This window comes from Equus asinus, chromosome 3, assembly GCF_041296235.1.
Source record: "Equus asinus isolate D_3611 breed Donkey chromosome 3, EquAss-T2T_v2, whole genome shotgun sequence".
Lineage (NCBI taxonomy): Eukaryota > Metazoa > Chordata > Mammalia > Perissodactyla > Equidae > Equus > Equus asinus.
Genome location: NC_091792.1, coordinates 108724619 through 108742992, shown reverse-complemented (window position 1 = coordinate 108742992; position 18374 = coordinate 108724619). Strand labels below are relative to the sequence as shown.

Here is an 18374-nt window from a genome sequence, read left to right as displayed (position 1 = left end):
ATATAAATAACATAGGTTACATTTTACATGTATGTTCTTCATAACTTTTTTAATGTGTTCTTCATATTTATTCATTATTTTGTCATCTTCTTCTATGTTAATGAGAAACGTCCTTAAAAATGTCCTATTATGACTATAGATTTGTTTGTTTTCAATTTTTTTTGTCTACTTTTACTTTGTTTACTTGGAGGATTTATATGTAGATGTTACCAATTAATAATTTGACTTCTTTTGAAAGAGTAACCTATTTGCCATCATAAAGTATTTATCTTTATTTTTACTAGTGCTCCTAGTCTGCTGAGTCTGATAGTAGTACAGGTACAGCATCTTTCTATGGTTACTGTTGGAATAGATCTCTTCCTTCCTTTATACTAACTATCATCTTATATACTTCTGTGTAAGCCTGTTTTGTAAACAGTACACATAGTTAGTTTTTGAAATCTAGTCTGATAATCTTTGTTTAAATGATTTAGTCTGTTTAGATTTGCTGTAAGTAGTGGCATCTTTACATTTCCATCTACTACCTTGTCTTGCATTTTCTTATCTATTTGTCCAACCTGCTTTATATTTCTTTTTCTATTTTTTCTTGCCCCATTTAAAAGTATTTTTAAATTCAATTGTACTACTGTTTTCTTCTTGATAATACATATTTAAAATATTCCTAGGGGATACCCTCCTTATCAAGTTATAATGCTGATAGTAGTAATAAAAACTGAATTGATGGTCTCCATGCTAGGCACTACACATTCCACACTATTTTCCTTTGGAATATGAAAAAAGTTAACTATTAAAGATTTATTTTATTAAAATTAAAATGTTTTCTGCTTGAAAGCGCACCAATCAGTGAGAAATCAACCCCCGGAATCAGAGAATATATGTGCAAATCAAATGTCTGATAATGCACTTGTCTCCGTAAAATATTCTTACAGTCCAATAATGAGAAGAAAAATAACCCAATTAAAAATTGGCAAAGGATTGAAATAGACCTTTCTCTAAGTAAGATAGATGAATGAATATAATGAAAAATCCTCAGCAAAATACCAGCCACTGAATCCAGCAGCACATAAAAAATTACACAGCATTTTCAAATGGGATTTATCCCAGAAATGCAAGGGTGGTTCAACATAAAAAAATGCATATAATAATCCACATAAAGAAAATGAAGAGAAAAAAACCACATGGTCATCTCAATAAACATAGAAAAACATTTAACAAAATCCAACATCCTGTCATTGTGAAAATAGTCAACAAAGTAGAATTAGAGGCAAGTTCTTCAACATGATAAGGGTATGTACGAGAGCCCATAGCTAACATCATACTTAATTAGAAAATACTGAACGCTTCCCCCTTACGATGAGGAATGAAAAAAAGATGTCTACTTTCATCACTTCTACTCTACACTGTACTGGAAGTTCTTGCCAGAGCAATTAGACAAGAGAAAGAAATAAAAGTCATCCAGATTGGAAACAAGAAGTAAAACTATTTCTGTTCACAAATGATAAGGACTAATCTATATAAAATCCTGAAGGAGCCACAAACAAAAGTATTACAGCTAATAAAGTTATTCAGAAAATTTTCCAGATATGATATTAATGCACAAAAGTCCATGTATTTCTCTACACTAGCAATGAAAAATGCAAAAAGAACATAATTCTATTTACAATAGCTTCTAAAATGATAAAATATTTAGGATTAAATTTAACTATGGTGGTGCAATTTTTGTATCCTAAAACTTAAATATATTGCTGAAAGCAATAAAAGAAGACAAATAAATTTAAAGACATCCTATATCCACAGACCTGAAGACTTAATATAGTAAAAATTGCAATAACCTCCAAACAATCCACAGATTCAATGCAACCCCTGCCAAAATTCCAATGACCTTTTTGCTAAAGTGGACAAATCAACCTTGAAATTCATATGGAATACCAAGGGGTCCTGAACAGAAAAGCCAATCTTGAAAAAGAAGAACAAAGTCCGTGAACTCATACTTCCTGACTTCAAAACCTACTTCAAGTCCACAAAAGTCAAGACTGCCTTGGACAGATGTCACTATCAATGAAACAGATGTGAGAATCCAGAAACATGCCTTCACCTTATGGTCAATTGATTTTTGACAGGAATGCCAAAACTATTCAATGGGGAAACAATTGCCTTTTAAAATATGGTTGTGGGAATATCAGATATCCATATCCAATGCGAAAAAATGAAGTTGGATTCTTACCTCAGTTACAAAAATTAACTCGATATGAATCTAAACCCAAATGTAGGAGACAAAATTACATAACTGTTAGCGGACAGTAGGAGTAAACCTGGATCTTGCCTTTGACAACGGTTTCTTGGCTATGACACAAAAGCACAAGCAACCAAAGTAGGAATAGTTATAATTAGACCTCATGAAAATTAAAAGCTTTAGTGCATCAAAGGACACTATCAAGAACGTGAAAAATCAACCCACAGAATTAGAGAATACATTTGCAAGTCATGTACCCGATAAGAGAATGTGTCATGAATACACAAGGAGCTCTTACAGCTCAACAACAAAAAGACAAAACAACTCAATTGAAAGGTGGGTAAAGATTCTGAACACACATTTCACCAAGGAAGATATAAAAATTGTCAATAAGCAAATGAAAAGGGGCTCAATATCATTAGGCCTCACTGAAATGTAACTCAAAACCACAAAGAGTTATCACTTTGCAACTACTAGGATTGCTAAAATCAAAAAAGTGGAAACAGGTAAGTTTTGGAAAAGAAGTGAAGAAATTAGAAATCTCATATGTTGCTGCTAAGAACATAAAATGGTACGACCACTTTGGAATACAGTCTGACAGTCCTCACATGTTAAACCTACTATTATCATGTAACCCGGCAATTCTACTCCTAGTAAAACACGAAATCCTGACACTTACATGACATCTCACGTTTTCAGGGCACCTTTCAAGGACTGAAAACAGAAGACAGTTCTTAGAAACAGTATTATAACACATTCATAACTACATCAGCCAAAAAATTACAATAAAAAAGCCCCTTGTAAAAAGGAGGTCAGGTATTCACACATCATGTAAAATTCCAAGCTCTTCTGTACAATACTGAAAAAAAAAAAAAAGTAAATGAATGTATCTTTAATACTGTTTCTGAGAACTGCCTGGTGTTTTCAGCACTGATTGGGTGTCGACTATGTGAGATAAAATGATAGTGACAGGATTTTGTGTTTTAAACTGCAGATTATTTGCCTGTCCTGCTTTTTTTCCACCTTGCCCAATCAAAAAGCTCTCTAAATTGTGCCTTATATGACAATCCACCCATTTCTCAGGTGAGATTATACCAACCCCCTAGAACTTCAGAAATGTGCCATCCATTTTAGCATGAGGCCACCCACAACACCCTGGACTGTTAAAGAGATGAACTCTTGGGCTGAAGTCAAGGACTGCAGGATCTTCAAGGCTTCCTGGAGTCACTGCCTGGAGGGCAAATCACATAAATGGGGAGAACTGCCCCTTCTGTGTGCCCTGCTTCTCTTTCTGGATTGTTTCTCTTAACAGTTTCAGGCTCTCTGTATCCCTCTGTTCCAAGTATTTCTAAGAGATGTGTAGGGCATGAGACACATGATAGATGTCCACATCTACTTGAGGCCTGATGTTCAAATCCCTGTAGGCCTGATGACCAGGAACAGGTAGGGTGATCCAGAATCTAGAGCTCGCTTAATATAAGTGAGAAAACCTCACTCCTCTTCTGGGCTCAGAAAATGCACTGGGCAGCACGTATTGGTGGCCAGGAGCCGGTAGTCCTGCAGGTAGTGACACCGGTTCTGCTCTCTGCAAGCCGGACAGTGAGGCTTGCGGCTTCTCAGCCTAATACAGCAGAAAGTCCTCTGAAGGCATCAAAGGGCAGCAGGCTGCCACTGTAACACAGGTCCAGACCTGTAGCGATCTTCAACACTTCCAGCCTCTGCAGGCAGCGCAGGATTCCAGTTACTACACCGACCACCCCTCCATCTGCGCGATTGATCTCCATCTCCGCTGGGAGTGGTTAGAGAGAACGCTGCGTAGGCCAGGGTCGCTGTCGAAGTGGTAGACTGTGTTTTGGCCCTGGAAGCTCAGGGTGCTGGTCAACACGAGGGGCCGGCTGGCCAGCACAGAGGCATCGTTAGCCAGGTAGCGAGTGGGCACGCTGTCTCAGTGGTTAGCTACCAAGTGACAGCAGTGGACCAGGTCTAGAGCCCAGGGTGATGTAAGTGCCTGAGAGTAGCGCAGGCAACCCAGGGACGAATCAAGGCAGTGCAGCCAGGCTGTGGCCAAAAACACCTTGGGCTGGCACGTCAGTGCCTCTGCATGCAGCACTTGGCAGGCCAGGTTGCTCATTTCTACTAGCTCGTGGTCCACAAGGCCAGGGCGGCTACACCAGCTGCCACCATGCCCACCACAGCCCACAGTACGGACGCTGTCCGCAGGCACAGCTGTCCGGGCACGGCAAGCGCAGGCAGGATTTTCTGCTGACTCTGGGTATAATCTTGTCTCCGGGCAGAGTGGCCTTCCGGGGCAGGGTGACACCACAACCAGCTGTTGTGGCTCCTGCTCCACCAGAAGAGCCGCCCTCAGTCTATGCTTCAGGGAGCTCAGCTCCTCCTCTTGCTGCACAGTTTCAGCCTGCAAAGCCGTGACTTCCTCCCTGGGAGCCATGGTGGCCTCTGTCCTCTCAGATTCTTATGTTTGATCTTTTGGGGGGAAATGATTTAGGGACTGAATTTACAGTCTCCTAAAATCAGTGCCTTTTGCCATCTTTTCTATGTTAGTGACAGTTTTACTCCTGTGAGTTGCCTGTTCACATGCTCCACCTATTTTCATATTGGACTGTCTTTCTGTTTGTGATTTTGATATTTCTCCCTGTACAATGTTTACCACCCTTTATCTGTTACATATGAAACAGGGCAAATTTGAGGAAAATTAATTAAGCCTATATGCATGATTTAATAATTTTATCTACCATGGCACTATTTAATTTCTATAAAAATGTGTCAATTATCTCGATGAGTCCTATGGAAACACCTGTGGTGAACTCTTCCTGTAGATCTCCTAGCTTCAGAGTTTTAGTGTGTTTTTAAAATAAATTCACGCCTGATGCTGGAGAATGTTTGTTGTGAGACCTTGATGATGGACTTCCTGACCCGTAAAGATAGGTATGTTTCTGTCTCATGGTCCGTTTGGTTCCTAAAGTGATTCCCTGATGTGTATATTTCAGGAAGGCCTTGAGCATCCTTGTGGTTTGATTTACATATTCTCAAAACTTCGCATAATTTTTGTATTCTTTGCCTTGTTGTTGATTCTGATCAGTCATAGTGTGGCTAGGCCTAAAAGAAATTGGTGATTGTATTCTTTTTTTGTCATGCCAAAGGATTTAATGTTTCCATATTAGGTTAATGAGAGGGTTGAAACAATAGGCTTCTGAGGAAAGAGAGAAGGAATGAGACATACTGATCTAGTGTGGTTGTATAGAATAAGAATCATTGTTTCAAACTGCCTTCAACAAACCATTGAATTGTTCACCATATTCGTGAGTAACTGAGTGACGTTGTGCCTTGTTTTTAAGAGTGGACATATATGTATAAATATATCTATAGATATATGTACATATACATTTGGAGAGAATGAAAATTCCAGAATTCGTTTAGAGTACAGGTTCTGTATTATCAAACCTTCAATTGGGACCTTATATCCTCTATCAAAGGGTAAAACAAATGTGAAGGTAACCAGGTGAATCTTTTAAAAGGGCTGTGAGGTAAAGAGAATAAGCTAGTGAAACCAAAGTCTTTCTAATAGCTCAGTTGTATAATAGGAAGCAGGTAGCAGTTGTTATATTTCTAAAACAACATATATTCCACTGGGCAGGGTGTTAAACTGGATGAGGGCAAACATCTTGTCATGTCTTTAGGCAAGGAGTGATGCTGAGGCTGGATGCACAGTAAATGCCAAGCAGCATTATTCGTCTCTTAAAGAAAATAGAAGGGTGAATCATTTTACGCAATTCTAACTATTGAGTAGTTTCTTTAGCCAAAGATAAAATTAACAAAATCTGCACCAGTGAAAATAGCCTGAGTATTTGCACAATAATATTGATATTGTGAATACTCTGCTTGCTTTCATGTTTTTGAGGAAACTCAGCCCTCAGCTAACATCTGCCAATCCTCCTCTTTTTTTCTGAGGAAGACTGGCCCTGAGCTAACATCCATGCCCATCTTCCTCTACTTTATATGTGGGACGCCTGCCACAGCATGGCTTGATGGGTAGTGCCATGTCCCCACCCGGGATCCGGGCTGGCGGATCCCAGGTCGCCAAAATGGAACGTGTGCACTTAACTGCTGCGCCACCTGGCCGGCCCTGCAAATACACTGCTTGATGCTCTTGTGTCCATGTGTAATGTTTGAAACACAATTAAGTTCAATAATTTTCTTATGGTATAACTTTTGCATTAGAATAATTAATGTCAATATACCCATATAGTTTTATTTTTATTTAATTTTTGCCTCTTCTCTTTGGCATGCTGTATTTCTAACTCTTAAACAGACAGTAAATCACTTGAAAACAAATTTTCATCTGAGAAGTTAATTATGAGGTTGTTTTGTCTTAAGAGGAAGGGATCTTTACATCACAACTTCTTGCTGGAATTAACTGGGGGAGTCCCATCTGTGAGGCATCCCAGCTTCAGGCCTCCAATACAACTACTCCCTTTTTTCCTTCTTTTCTGTTTTTGAAAACTCCCAGCAACACACCAGACATTTTGAGATGACAAATACAGCGGTTGCCACACAGGCCAGCAGGAACCCAATCACATCCAAAGAGTGGTACTGGAACCAGTTGAGGTCGTGGGAGGCTGGCCGCAGGTGTTTGGCTCTTTTGTGGCGCATGACAAACTCGATCCAGAAGACTGCTCGATCTAGAGGCTTCATTGGTTGGTCATGTTGAATTCTTGATAATTTCATAGCATTCTCTTTATAGCTAAAGGAGAAACACAAAGATAGCAGCATTGAAAGGAAGTTAATTTGCTTAAGCACATCATTCACATTAAAGGTTTTTGAAGCGCCATATATATGTTTCAAAATAAGTGCCATAGAATTGCAGAAGATGTATATGTTTACTTGGGTCTTCATAGACAGTTCAGTTTTCAAGTTGAAATTCTCTGATGACTAACATTTTAAAAAGTGAAGATGAAGATCAGGTGGGAAAGTTAAATCCTTTCTTGCAGAGGAGATGCTAGGAGCCATTCTAAGGACTATAAGTCAGATGATGAATGCAATTTTAGGATGATGCTCTTGAAGTTTCTAAAGAGGAATTGTGTCACTGAGCTGTGTTCCCACCTCAGCACCTTTGCACTTTGTGTGCCCTCTGCCCCTCTCCTTGAGCACTCTTCCCTGCAACACCCCAAGGCTTGCTTCCTGCTTCTGATGGAGGCAAGAGCTTCTGTGTCACATCTCAGACAGGCTCTTCCTGGCCACCCTAATAGCAGCCCTAGGCACTTCTTCTATATTTTTCTTTTTTCTTCTATTTGATTTCTAGATTTCTAAATACATTTTGTAAAATATACCTTTAATTTAAGTAAAAAATATAGAAGAAAAATGCACATATCCTAAGTGAAGAGCTCAAAATTTCATAATCAGCTAGAATATCATCCTGAATTGAACATTAAATGAACCTACCACCTACATATTTGCATCGCATACCAGAAGCTACTGGAAGCCCCCCATTCTCTTGGACTTTTTAGTCACTAATCTCTTCTACAAATTAACTGCTATTATGATTTTAACCACATAGATTAATTTTTCTGGTTCATTTATTGGAATAAGATAGTAATATTCATTCATTTTTGTCATTTCTGTAGCAGTTGCTGGTGAATTCCATTGCTGTATAGTATCCAGTGTCTGACACTACCACAAGTTATCTCTTCATAATGATCCATGGACATGTGGATTGTTAATAAAATTTTGGCCACTTCTACTAATACTGATGTAAATATTGTTTTAAATATGTTTTGGTTTACATATCTATACTTTTGTGCCTAATTGCTAGAAGGGAATTGCAGAGAAGATGGTGCACGTATGATTATAATTTCTTTATTGATTCTGAATTATTTAAAAATGTATTGCTTAATTTTCAAAATTTAGAATCTTTTTAGTTCTTTTTCTTTGATGATTTCTAACTTAATTCTTATCTGGCCAGATAATATGCTGTTTAAAATTTGAAAATTTTCGAAGTCTTAGTTTTGCCTCAGCATGTGTGGTCAATTCCATTGATTATTCTATATGATGTTGAAAAACGTGTTTTCATCATTCTTATATATGTATAATATAATAGATATATCAAATAGTTTACATTTTAAAATTGAGTTCCTCAAACCTTTTATGTACTTATGTATTTTGTCATCTTTTTCTATATCATATAAAAAATTCTTTAAACATCCTATTATGACTACAGATTTGTGTGTTTTATTTTTATTTTTGTCTACTTTTGCTTCATTTATTTGGAGGATTCATTAGTAGGTGCTACAAATGAATAATTTGTATTCTTTTGCAGAATTAACCTATTTATCAAAATGAAGTATTTTTTATTTTAGTAGTGTTTCTGGTCTACTGTGTCTGATTTTATTACAGTTATACATGTTTCTAAGTTACTGTTGAAATAGATCTTTTCCTATTTCCTACCTTTGTACTTACAATTTTCCTATACTGTTCTATTTAGGCATCTCTTGTAAATAGTATGTATAGTTAGTTTTGAAAATCCATTCTGACAATTTTGTTTTTAAATGATTTAGTGTGCTTGGATTTACTGTAAGTACTGACATCTTTACCTATATTCACACAAAAGCATATATAGCAATATTCGTAATAGCCAAACGTGGAACAACCAAAATATCCATGAAATGTTAAATGGGTAAGTAAAATGTGCTGTGTCCTTATCATAGAATATTACTCAGCAATACAAAGCTACGACAAGGAAGAAAGTCAAAAATATTATGCTATGTGAAAGAAGCCGGTTGCAAAAGACTATATATTGCATGATTCCGTGTGTATGAAATGTCTAGAAGGGCTAATCTGTAGAGACAGAAAGCTGATTAATGGTTACTTGGGCAGGGGGGAATAGGTCGTGACTTGTAAGGCATGTCACATTTCTTTTGTGGTGATGAAAATATCCTAAATTTATATTATTGTGATGGTTTCATAGCTCTATAAACATACTACATATATTTGAATTTTATAATTCTATAGTATGTAAATTATATCACATTATAAAATCTGCTAAAACAATAATAATAAAAAGCAATTTTTGATATAAAGAGATTTACAATATCAGAGACGTTACCTACTGAATTGAAAGAATTTATATTTCTACTAGTTCATCATTCTTTCCTTCTCAAGTTCTATCGTGTTCTAAAAAATGTGTCCTTCTTACAATTACCTATGTAACTTTATATTATTTGAAGAGAAAATTGTTGCCCCAGTTGGTTACTTATTAAATCTATAGAGTTAAAATACAGGTTTGAAATAAATGTTTGCGTGAAAATAAAAGGAGATTTAAGAATGGTTAAATCATATTAATAATTTCATAATTAGCCTCTTGAAAATGGGGTGAAATTCATACTCGTCATTGGCAGAAGAACCTATCTGTTAATACAATCTATTAAAAAAATTATGATACTTACGATGGGTCATGCATGACTGTCTTCAGTGCATTGAGCAAATCTGTACTTGACATTGAACTGAAGTCCAATCTAACAGCTGCTCCCTTGGTCTTCATGTGAGCAACATTATCAGGTTGATCCGCAAACAAAGGAATGCCCACCATAGGAATCCCGTGGTAGATCGCCTCATAGATGCCGTTGGCTCCACCATGAGTTATAAAGGCTTTGGTTTTTGGATGACCTAGGATTGGGTGAATTTCAGCACACTAATAAGTATAAGTCTTAGGATAAAATGAGAGTAGGGCAATATAAGACACTGAAAGAGGCCTTGTTTTCTAGATAACTAATTATTATACACATGTAACTACATTAAAATGTCTTTCAGAGCTCAGAGGACAAAGCACCTAAATCTGCTGGAGAGGTTAGTAAAGGCTACATAGAAGATTGGTGTATTACTTGAGACTTTAAAAATGAATACAAGATGCCAAGTGGACAAAATTGAAAGAGAACATGTTGGATAAAATAAGAATGGATGGGAAATAAAAAAGAGACGGAGATATGTCAGAATATATTCTCTTAATGAAATAGTGAAGTCACTGAGTCTGATAAGCAGCGTGTCAAGGCAGCAGGAAGTTGATGGTGGTGGTGCAGGAATCGGTGGAAGGAAAGGTTATGCTTATCCTTTCTCCCTACGACTGGAAAATAAATACAAGAAAATTAATTTTTATTTTTGAGGTTTCCAATGATAAATGTTCAATAAAGTTTTTTCCTGCTGAACTCTTATCATCTGGTTGGAGTTACTCTCATTTCAGTGTTTGTTTTCCAGAGTCTTACCGAGAAGGTCATTCTGGGGGATCCACTTATAGAGCCGAGTATTTGGCCCTAAGGTATCTGGTTTCTTGCCATCAAATCTCCATATAACCTGTTGGAGTAAAGAAAATGCCTTATTCCATGAGTCAAACTTCTAAGATGTAGCGTGTTAGAATTGAATAGATTAAGAGACCTCTAGTTAAACCTGTTCATTTTGACAGATGAGGAAATGAGGACAAGAGAAGCTAAGTAATGAGAACTACTAACACTGATGTAAGGGGAACACTCATATTTCATGTAGTTATTTTATATTCAATCAAGTATGAATGCAATCATGATGTTACATACCTGGGTTAGACAAATGAGATTTTCAATGACCAATTCAAGCACATAAAAATTTTTTAGGCATTCATTATAATTACACTGGAAAAATTTGCAAATTACTAATCATCTGCTAATTTAACTATGTATTATACTAGTTCTCAGCTTCCAAATTTAGCATTAGCCTGCTTATTTCTTTTTGAGTGTTGGGAGAAGTGACTTACTTATGTCCACCTGTTCCAAAAGCTATTTCATTAGAATTTTACATCTTTTGATTTACAAAAATGGAAATGTATGCAAACAGCTATTTATGAGAACAAAATAATTCTGATTAGTAACAATTTATTATTAATAATTAGTAATTTCTGCTTGGTAAGTATGTTTAGCTTCTTTTAAATTACTATTAATCCTGTTACTCCCAAGAAAAATTTCAAGTAATTTTTTTATGTGAATCCAGAGTATTATTATTATTGCTGGGTTTGAAAATTTAATGATGTGATACAATGCATTGACAGCATTGATTAACATGGTTTTTTATAGCCAAGCCATTTTCAAGTCCAGTACGAAAATTAGTTACAGATTTTGCAATTCCCATGCAATCCTCATAAGCTAGATTCTAAATTACCAGTGGTTAACACCTATGTGCTATGTGAACCTTAGAGCAACTTCGGTTCTCAGCAAATTAGCATAGATGATAAGCATAAAACCATCAGTTAGGAAACTAAAAAGTGGTTCCCAAATACACAGAGACTCCAGGTATGTTCTATGTATTAGAAATAATTAACTACCATATGTTATGGAGAAGGGGCATCTGAAAGTTTCCCACGCTATCCTGGCTTCTAATTGACTCCTTTCTCCTTCGCCTATATTCCCTTCTCCTGTGTTCACTTCTGCTTCTTCATTTGAGAGGAATTATTATTCAGATGGATTAGAAACAGAGTCCTCGCAAGTCCACATTTTATAAAAGACAGGGTCACCTTAGGGGCTGATGCACCTCAACCCTTTCTTTTATGTTTTCTTGCTACAAACTTTAGCAGGGCTCAGTCCACAAGGGCAGTTTTTCTCTTTCCTTTTTTTTCCTGTTGTTTTTCTCTCTAGATCATCGTGGCTGAATAGGTACCTGAATGCAGGTAGGTGAGCCTTCACCATCCTTTCTCTGTATAGCTCCCTGAAAAGCACGTTGAACAGGCCTATTCTGAAGCTGAGGGGAAGTAAAAGAAGCCTGGATTACCTGGCAAGCCTAAACTTCAGGATGCCTTTCAGACTGTTATCATTTCTTGATTAATGTTAGTGTTAAAATTTACCTCCTTTCTTTCTTTCCTTTTTTTTTTTTTGTTGAGGAAGATTTGTCCTGAGCTGACATCTGTGTCAATCTTCCTTCATTTTGCATGTGGATTGCCGCCACAGCATGGCTGACGAGCAGTGTATGTCTGTGCCCGGGATCTGAACCTGTGGACCTGGGATGCTGAAGTGGATTGTGCTGAAGTTAACCACTACATGATGGGGCCAGCCCCTAACTGTTTTCTGGGAACATCTGTAGCATGTATAGTGCCCTCGGGAATCCTGCAAGGGAAAGGAGCAAATGACAGGGTGGAATTTGATGATATCTTTACCTGCTTGCAGTATCAGTATAATACCCAAACTTCACGCTGCATCTGTTAGATATATTTGTATCTGATCTCAATGTTAATGCCAAAATTGTCAATCAAAAACACCCTATGCACTGTTGGCACCTGCCAAATATACTTTGGCTTTGAAACTCATTTTTGAGATAAATTGGATCTATCATAATACAGTGTAGTTTACATTTCATGCAGGAAATTTCTGTAACCAGATCCTTTTCAAAATTTAACAGATGCATTAAATAGTTGTCCACTATAAACTACTGTATCTTACCTTTTGTGGAATCTGGGCAAGGGCTGATGCAATCACATTGGCTCTTTCTTCTGTCATGTTGCTGACCATTGACCCCAGACTAAATACCACAATACCATTTTCTCCAGAGCTCTGGGCAAACTCTTCTATTTCCTGTGAAGAAATAATTTGCTCCATCATAAAAGAGCATCACCACAGTAGACATTATTGAAAGGATTGCTACAAACAACTAAGGAGAGAAAATCACCTATTGTCAGGAATTGCTATAGTAGTGCCTATTTATTTTTAATTGTGGTAAAATATACATAATATCAAATTTGCCATCTTAACCTTTCTTAAGTGTACATTTCAGTAGTATGTACATTCTCATTACTATGTAACCAACCTCCAGAACTCTTCACCTTGCAAATTGAAACTATACCCATTTTACAATAATTCCCTGGCAACTGTCATTCTTTCTGCTTCTATGAATTTGACTAGTCTAGATAAATTATATAAGCGAATTATGTGGTATTCGTCCTTTCGTGAGTGCCGCATTTCACTTAGAGTAATGTCCTTGAGATTCAGCCATGTTGTAGCCCGTGTTAGAATCTGCTTCAATTTTAAGGCTGAGTTGTATTCCACTGTGTGTAAATTCCACATTTTGTTTATTAATTCTTCTGTTGATGGATACTTGGGGTGCTTCCACATTTTGGCTCTTGTGAATAGTGCTGCTATGCAGACGGCTATGCATATATCTCAGTGGGATCCTAATGTCAATTGCATTTGATAAATGCCCAGAAGTGGAATTGCTGTACCTTACGGTAATACCACGCTTAATTTTTCTGGGAACCTCCATTCTGTTTTCCTCAGTGTTTGTTAATAATAGATCTAATCCCTCAATTCCTTTGGAATGGTACCATTGATATGAGATTAATTTCCTTTATTATGTATATTTGTGCAAATACGTTTGTGTGTATAAGCAAGAAGTGAAATACAGCCAGTACACAGTAGTGCAGAGGAAATGGTCTTAGACAATATAATACCTAGACTCTTCATTTATACTGTTATTAATTACTGTTAGATATTCTTGTAAGCAGGTTACAGAACAGAATCTTAACTCTTGATTCTTTATCATTATAGTTCTACTAAGTTACTTGTTTTGTTCTAGGCAGATTTTCTCTAGAATTATTTTAGTTTAGTTGTTAGTATTTTCTTTCTCTGACTATGAGCACTATGAAAATTTTGTATGAGTGCGATGACTTTACATCCTTTCCTCTCAGCTCTGTAATAATTTATACTTCACCTTAACCTTTGTCAGTATTTCTCAAGCTCCCCCTAAATCACTCTTTAAAGGCTGGACAATTGCTGATGAGTAATCTCAGACTCATCAGACAAATGTGTCTGATATTACTGTTTGGAGTTTCCATGAAATAGCCCTAAGATTCCTATTTATAATCCAGAAATATACATGTATATTACTTATTTGAGTGACCATATTTCTGGTTTGTTTATGTATGACAGCTTTTGCCCTGAAATCATATTGTAAAAAGGATGCCCTAGTCGAATATGCTATGTGTAACTGACAGTGATTGGCCCTCATCACCTCCTTGAGTCCCCCAGGGAGCAGCTGGCCCACAGTGGGAGAGATACAGCAGGCTTTCTGCAGCACAGAGCTGGTCACCCTCTTGCCTGGAATGGTTTCAAAATTATTCTGACTTGTCTTCCCACATTCTTGCCTATTTAAAATCAATATGTTACTTTCAGAACTGGAATAATTCCTAATGGCTCACTATACCAAAGAAACAAATGTAGAAGAGCCAAAAGTTTCTGGATATCTTGTCAAAACTGCAGTCATCCTGTTTGTGGTCATTCTGTTTTAAATTCATTATTTGTCTGCTTGTCTCTGGAAATTAGTGACACAACCCTTCCAGTATAAAGAGCATACTTTCTGATCATGATCATTATTGTTCTATGATCCCTATTGGATATTTTTTAGCATTGTGGTCTTTCCGTAGTATAATAATTTCCACACAGTTTTTATTACATGCTTATATTCTATGTTTCCAAGTAGAATGTGAGGTGTGTATGTGGGAAAATTGTGTCTACACTGCTTCTCTGCATATCCAGCACATAGCTCTGGACTATGCTAGTCACTTTAAGAATATTCTTTGAGGGCCAGCGTTGGTGGCCTAGTGGTTAAGTTTGGTATGCTCCACTTTGGTGGCCCAGGCCTGGTTCCCGGGCAGGGACCCACACCATTTGTCTGTCAGTGACCATGCTGTCATAGCGGCCCACATACAAACAGAGGAAGGTTGGCCATAGATGTTGGTTCAGGGCAAATCTTAGCCAGCAAAAAACAAAAACAAGAATATCTTTGAATGTGTGACTGATGCTGTCTTATATGTTGAATAATGGGGTCTTAATTTAACAGACCCTATTCCTAAACTCTTCCAGGTATAATACTTTATTCTGAGATGATAATGAAATGCAGAGTCTTGTAATGGTATTGAAATATATGAGTTTCTAATTAGTAGGTCACTTTACCCAGCTTCCCATATCACTCTCACTGTAATCAAACATTCTAAATTAAGATCAGAGAATCGTTTCTATTGCAAAAGCAAAGTAAACCAACCACACAAACAAGAGTACGTTACCTTAGGCAGGGGTTTGGCAGGTTTGCAGTGATATCCTCCAATAAATTCAAAATGTGGTAAGACTGGGTGAGGAAATTCAAAGTCCCAATAGTTTCGAACAAGCCACATTTCAGCTTTCCTCATTAACTCAATTAATGTAGTGCGTCTTCCTGAAGGGAAAAAAGCAAACAAAAGTTAAGGAAATGAGAGTTTTGTAATGTGAATATACCAGGTAATTTTCTGAAAAGAGCTTGGAATGACGTAGCCAAAGATGTTGAAAAGTGTCTGTGGTTTCACAACACAAATGTGTGTGTGTATACATACAATATACATGTTTTATATATTTTATTTATATATATACAACAAAGTGTAAGAGACTGTCATCTATAACATCACATCAGTGCATTCAGAATTATGAACAGTTATTAAACTTAAGCCACTAAAGAATTAAACATGCATTTGCTTACTCTGTAAAGCTGCAGAAGCAATTGATGCAAATGTTAACAGTGATTTCAACTGGTCCATCAACTCACCCTGCCATACCCATGGAACGCATTTGCCTAGAGCACTAAGTCTAGTTTCTACAGTTGAGCAAGCTGTTTCCTCGATCCTGGGTTTTCCAAGTAAACTGTGAGGCTTTTGAAAGTATAGCTGCTCCTGCATTTGGTTCATGTCAGGAGCTTGATAATATATGTGTACTAAATAAATGTCTTTGCAAAAAATAGCTGGAAAGTTTGCGTAAAGTATGGAAATAGATGTACTCACCCTTAACTGTGGCTCATTTGATCTTTAATGGAGAGACATAGTTTTTAAAAAATATGGACTAGTAACTTGTATGTCCACCTTTTGACAAAACTCTGAGCCTTGAAAATAGATGATTAGTAAGTACTTGGGGAAGGAATGTGTAATCATTAGAAACTCTAATTATAGGTTCACGTATCTGAGATAGTGTCATTATATCTTTCAATTGTGAAGGACTCCTTCAGGTAATATGGCAAAATAGTTTATTTTTTAAGTGAATCTAAACTAAATAATGGGAAATAACTTCCTCATGGATCCATACACTGTCATGCTAGAAATATGTTACTCCTCAATCTTTGTCTCCTTTCATCGATATTTAGTGAAATTTCTAATGACTTTTATTAAAGATGAAAAAATTTGTAGTAAAATTGATATCTAGGATGATTAAGCAGAGCAAAGAGGATTTTTAGGGCCGTGAAACTACATTATGATATTGTAATGGTGGACACATGACATTATAATTTTGTCCAAAATCAAAGAATGTACAACACCAAGATAGAACCCTAATATAAAATATGGACTTTAGGTGATAATGGTGTGTCAATATCATTTCATCAACTGTACCAACATCTCCTGTAGGGGATGTTGATAACAGGGGAGGCAATGCATCTACGGGAACAAGGTGTATATGAGAAATCTCTACTCAATATTGCTCTGGACTGAAAACTCCTCTATGAAATAAAGACTCTCACAAACAAGTAAACAAGAATGGATATGTAATTGCTTAATGAACTCCTCAGTGCTTTAACTTTTAGTTTATGATTTCCTGGAGTGTTCTGTACTAGTAATGGACTATGGCATTCTAATTGACCCTATAATTTAAGCATTTCCATAATATTTGTTAGTTTGGGAGATCATTTTGTACTTTTCTTTCAACACTTCACTTATAAAAGACAATTTCCTCTGACTTTATACAAACTCACCTTCCAAGGTGCTAGGAAAATTAGGACTTCAAGCTACCACCAAAAATCATGACTTACCTAATACTTCACTGTAAAATTGATCCCACTTCTTCTCATTAAATGTTTGGAACCAAAACTCAAAATAAAGCACATATAACATATTTTTTACCCTCTCCATGAATGTCATTTGATCACTTAATTCTGACATAACAACAGGTACATAGGATGGAGGGAATGGAAGTCCTCCACTATATTTTTCAATTTTATGGCCTGGAACGAAGCGGAGACTGTACATTAAAGGTATTTTCAGTAGCTCAGCCAGCAGCTCACCACACGGTCCAACGGCATCTGCGAGAACCAGATCAAACTTTGATTCTTGTAATTTTCTTACAAGTTTTTTGTTCAAAACTACGTCTTTACAGAGCTTTAGAATAGAATCAGAGTAATCCCAAATGACTCCTTGCATTAGCGAAAAATGTTCCCAAACTGGTTCTTTTGGCAGATGTATCAAATCGTCAATAATTTTTCTGAAAATACCCTCATATTCATGTTTTGTATAAGATGAAGGATAAATCTCAAATTTAATAGCAGATGGTTTGTTGGGATCAACGAGAATCGAAGCTGAAGATGTTAGAACACTCACTTCATGACCTCTCTGGACAAGTTCATCCAGGATTGTCTTCATATTGATCCAATGGCTGTATTCTGTGGGCCATACCAGCACCTTTCCAGCACTCCCAGGGCTAAAGTAACAACTCAGTTGTAGCAACAGCAGAAGTGAAATCCATTCCAGAGACATGTTGGTGGAATGCAATGCTTCCTTTCAAATTGCTGATCCCTTGTACCATTGCTCAGGCTTATATTCAAGGAGAAATCAATCAAGAAGTTAAAATATAACTCCTACAGCTCAAAGTAAATAGATGACCTGGACAATCAGAGAATTTGGATAGCAAGTGGAAAAAGCAAAGTTAGATGACTTTGTTTGTATACGTGTGTTTAATATCTGTTTTATGAGTAAAAGCGTTACTATCTGCTAAGAGGTGATGCTCTTGTATGTGTAAGTCGCTGTATTTGGAAGATTGTCAAGAGCAGTGGCAAGTGAGATGCAATTGTGTCTGCAGTCTTGTTGAACTTTAAAGTATACAATTCAATAGTTCATAGTATATTCACAGAATTGTGCAACCACCACAAAAATCAGTTGGAGAGTATTTTCCTCATCTATAAATAAACCTTTACCCTTTAGATGGAACTCCCTAATCTCAGCCTCCCCCAAGCCACATTCGACCATCATTGTAGCTTCTGTCTTTAGATTTGCATATTCTGAACATTTCCCATAAGTGGAATCCTGTAATATGTGGTCTTTTCTGACTAACTCCTT

At 36.7% G+C, this 18374-nt stretch overlaps 1 protein-coding gene and 1 pseudogene across 2 annotated transcripts; both read right to left on the bottom strand.

Annotated features, from left to right (window-relative positions):
• Nucleotides 1-2739: 2739 nt before the first annotated feature.
• Nucleotides 2740-4682, bottom strand: LOC106843206 (adenylyltransferase and sulfurtransferase MOCS3-like; annotated as a pseudogene).
• A 1556-nt stretch (nucleotides 4683-6238) lies between these two features.
• On the bottom strand, nucleotides 6239-17821 carry LOC106843227 (UDP-glucuronosyltransferase 2B19-like). Of its 2 annotated transcripts, none has more exons than XM_014860182.3 (6): nucleotides 17075-17821; nucleotides 15315-15463; nucleotides 12700-12831; nucleotides 10507-10594; nucleotides 9694-9913; nucleotides 6239-6995 (listed from the first exon to the last, which is right to left on the bottom strand). In XM_014860182.3, exons 1-6 carry the CDS (start codon nucleotides 17793-17795, stop codon nucleotides 6719-6721), a joined length of 1587 nt encoding a protein of 528 aa, XP_014715668.3. In that variant the 5' UTR covers nucleotides 17796-17821; the 3' UTR covers nucleotides 6239-6718. The 2 variants fall into 2 exon arrangements, with proteins under 2 accessions (XP_014715668.3, XP_070362690.1); XM_070506589.1 differs by having other exon boundaries at nucleotides 6247-6995; nucleotides 17640-17774.
• Nucleotides 17822-18374: the final 553 nt, after the last annotated feature.

Coding starts and splice junctions, on each gene's coding strand:
- LOC106843227 (XM_014860182.3), bottom strand. CDS start 17,795: ATGTCTCTGGAATGGATTTCACTTCTGCTGTTGCTACAACTGAGTTGT. Junction 15,464..17,074: donor ATTTTACAGTGAAGTATTAG/GTAAGTCATGAT, acceptor TTTTCCCTTCAG/GAAGACGCACTACATTAATT. Junction 10,595..12,699: donor TTGCCCAGATTCCACAAAAG/GTAAGATACAGT, acceptor TTACTCCAACAG/GTTATATGGAGATTTGATGG.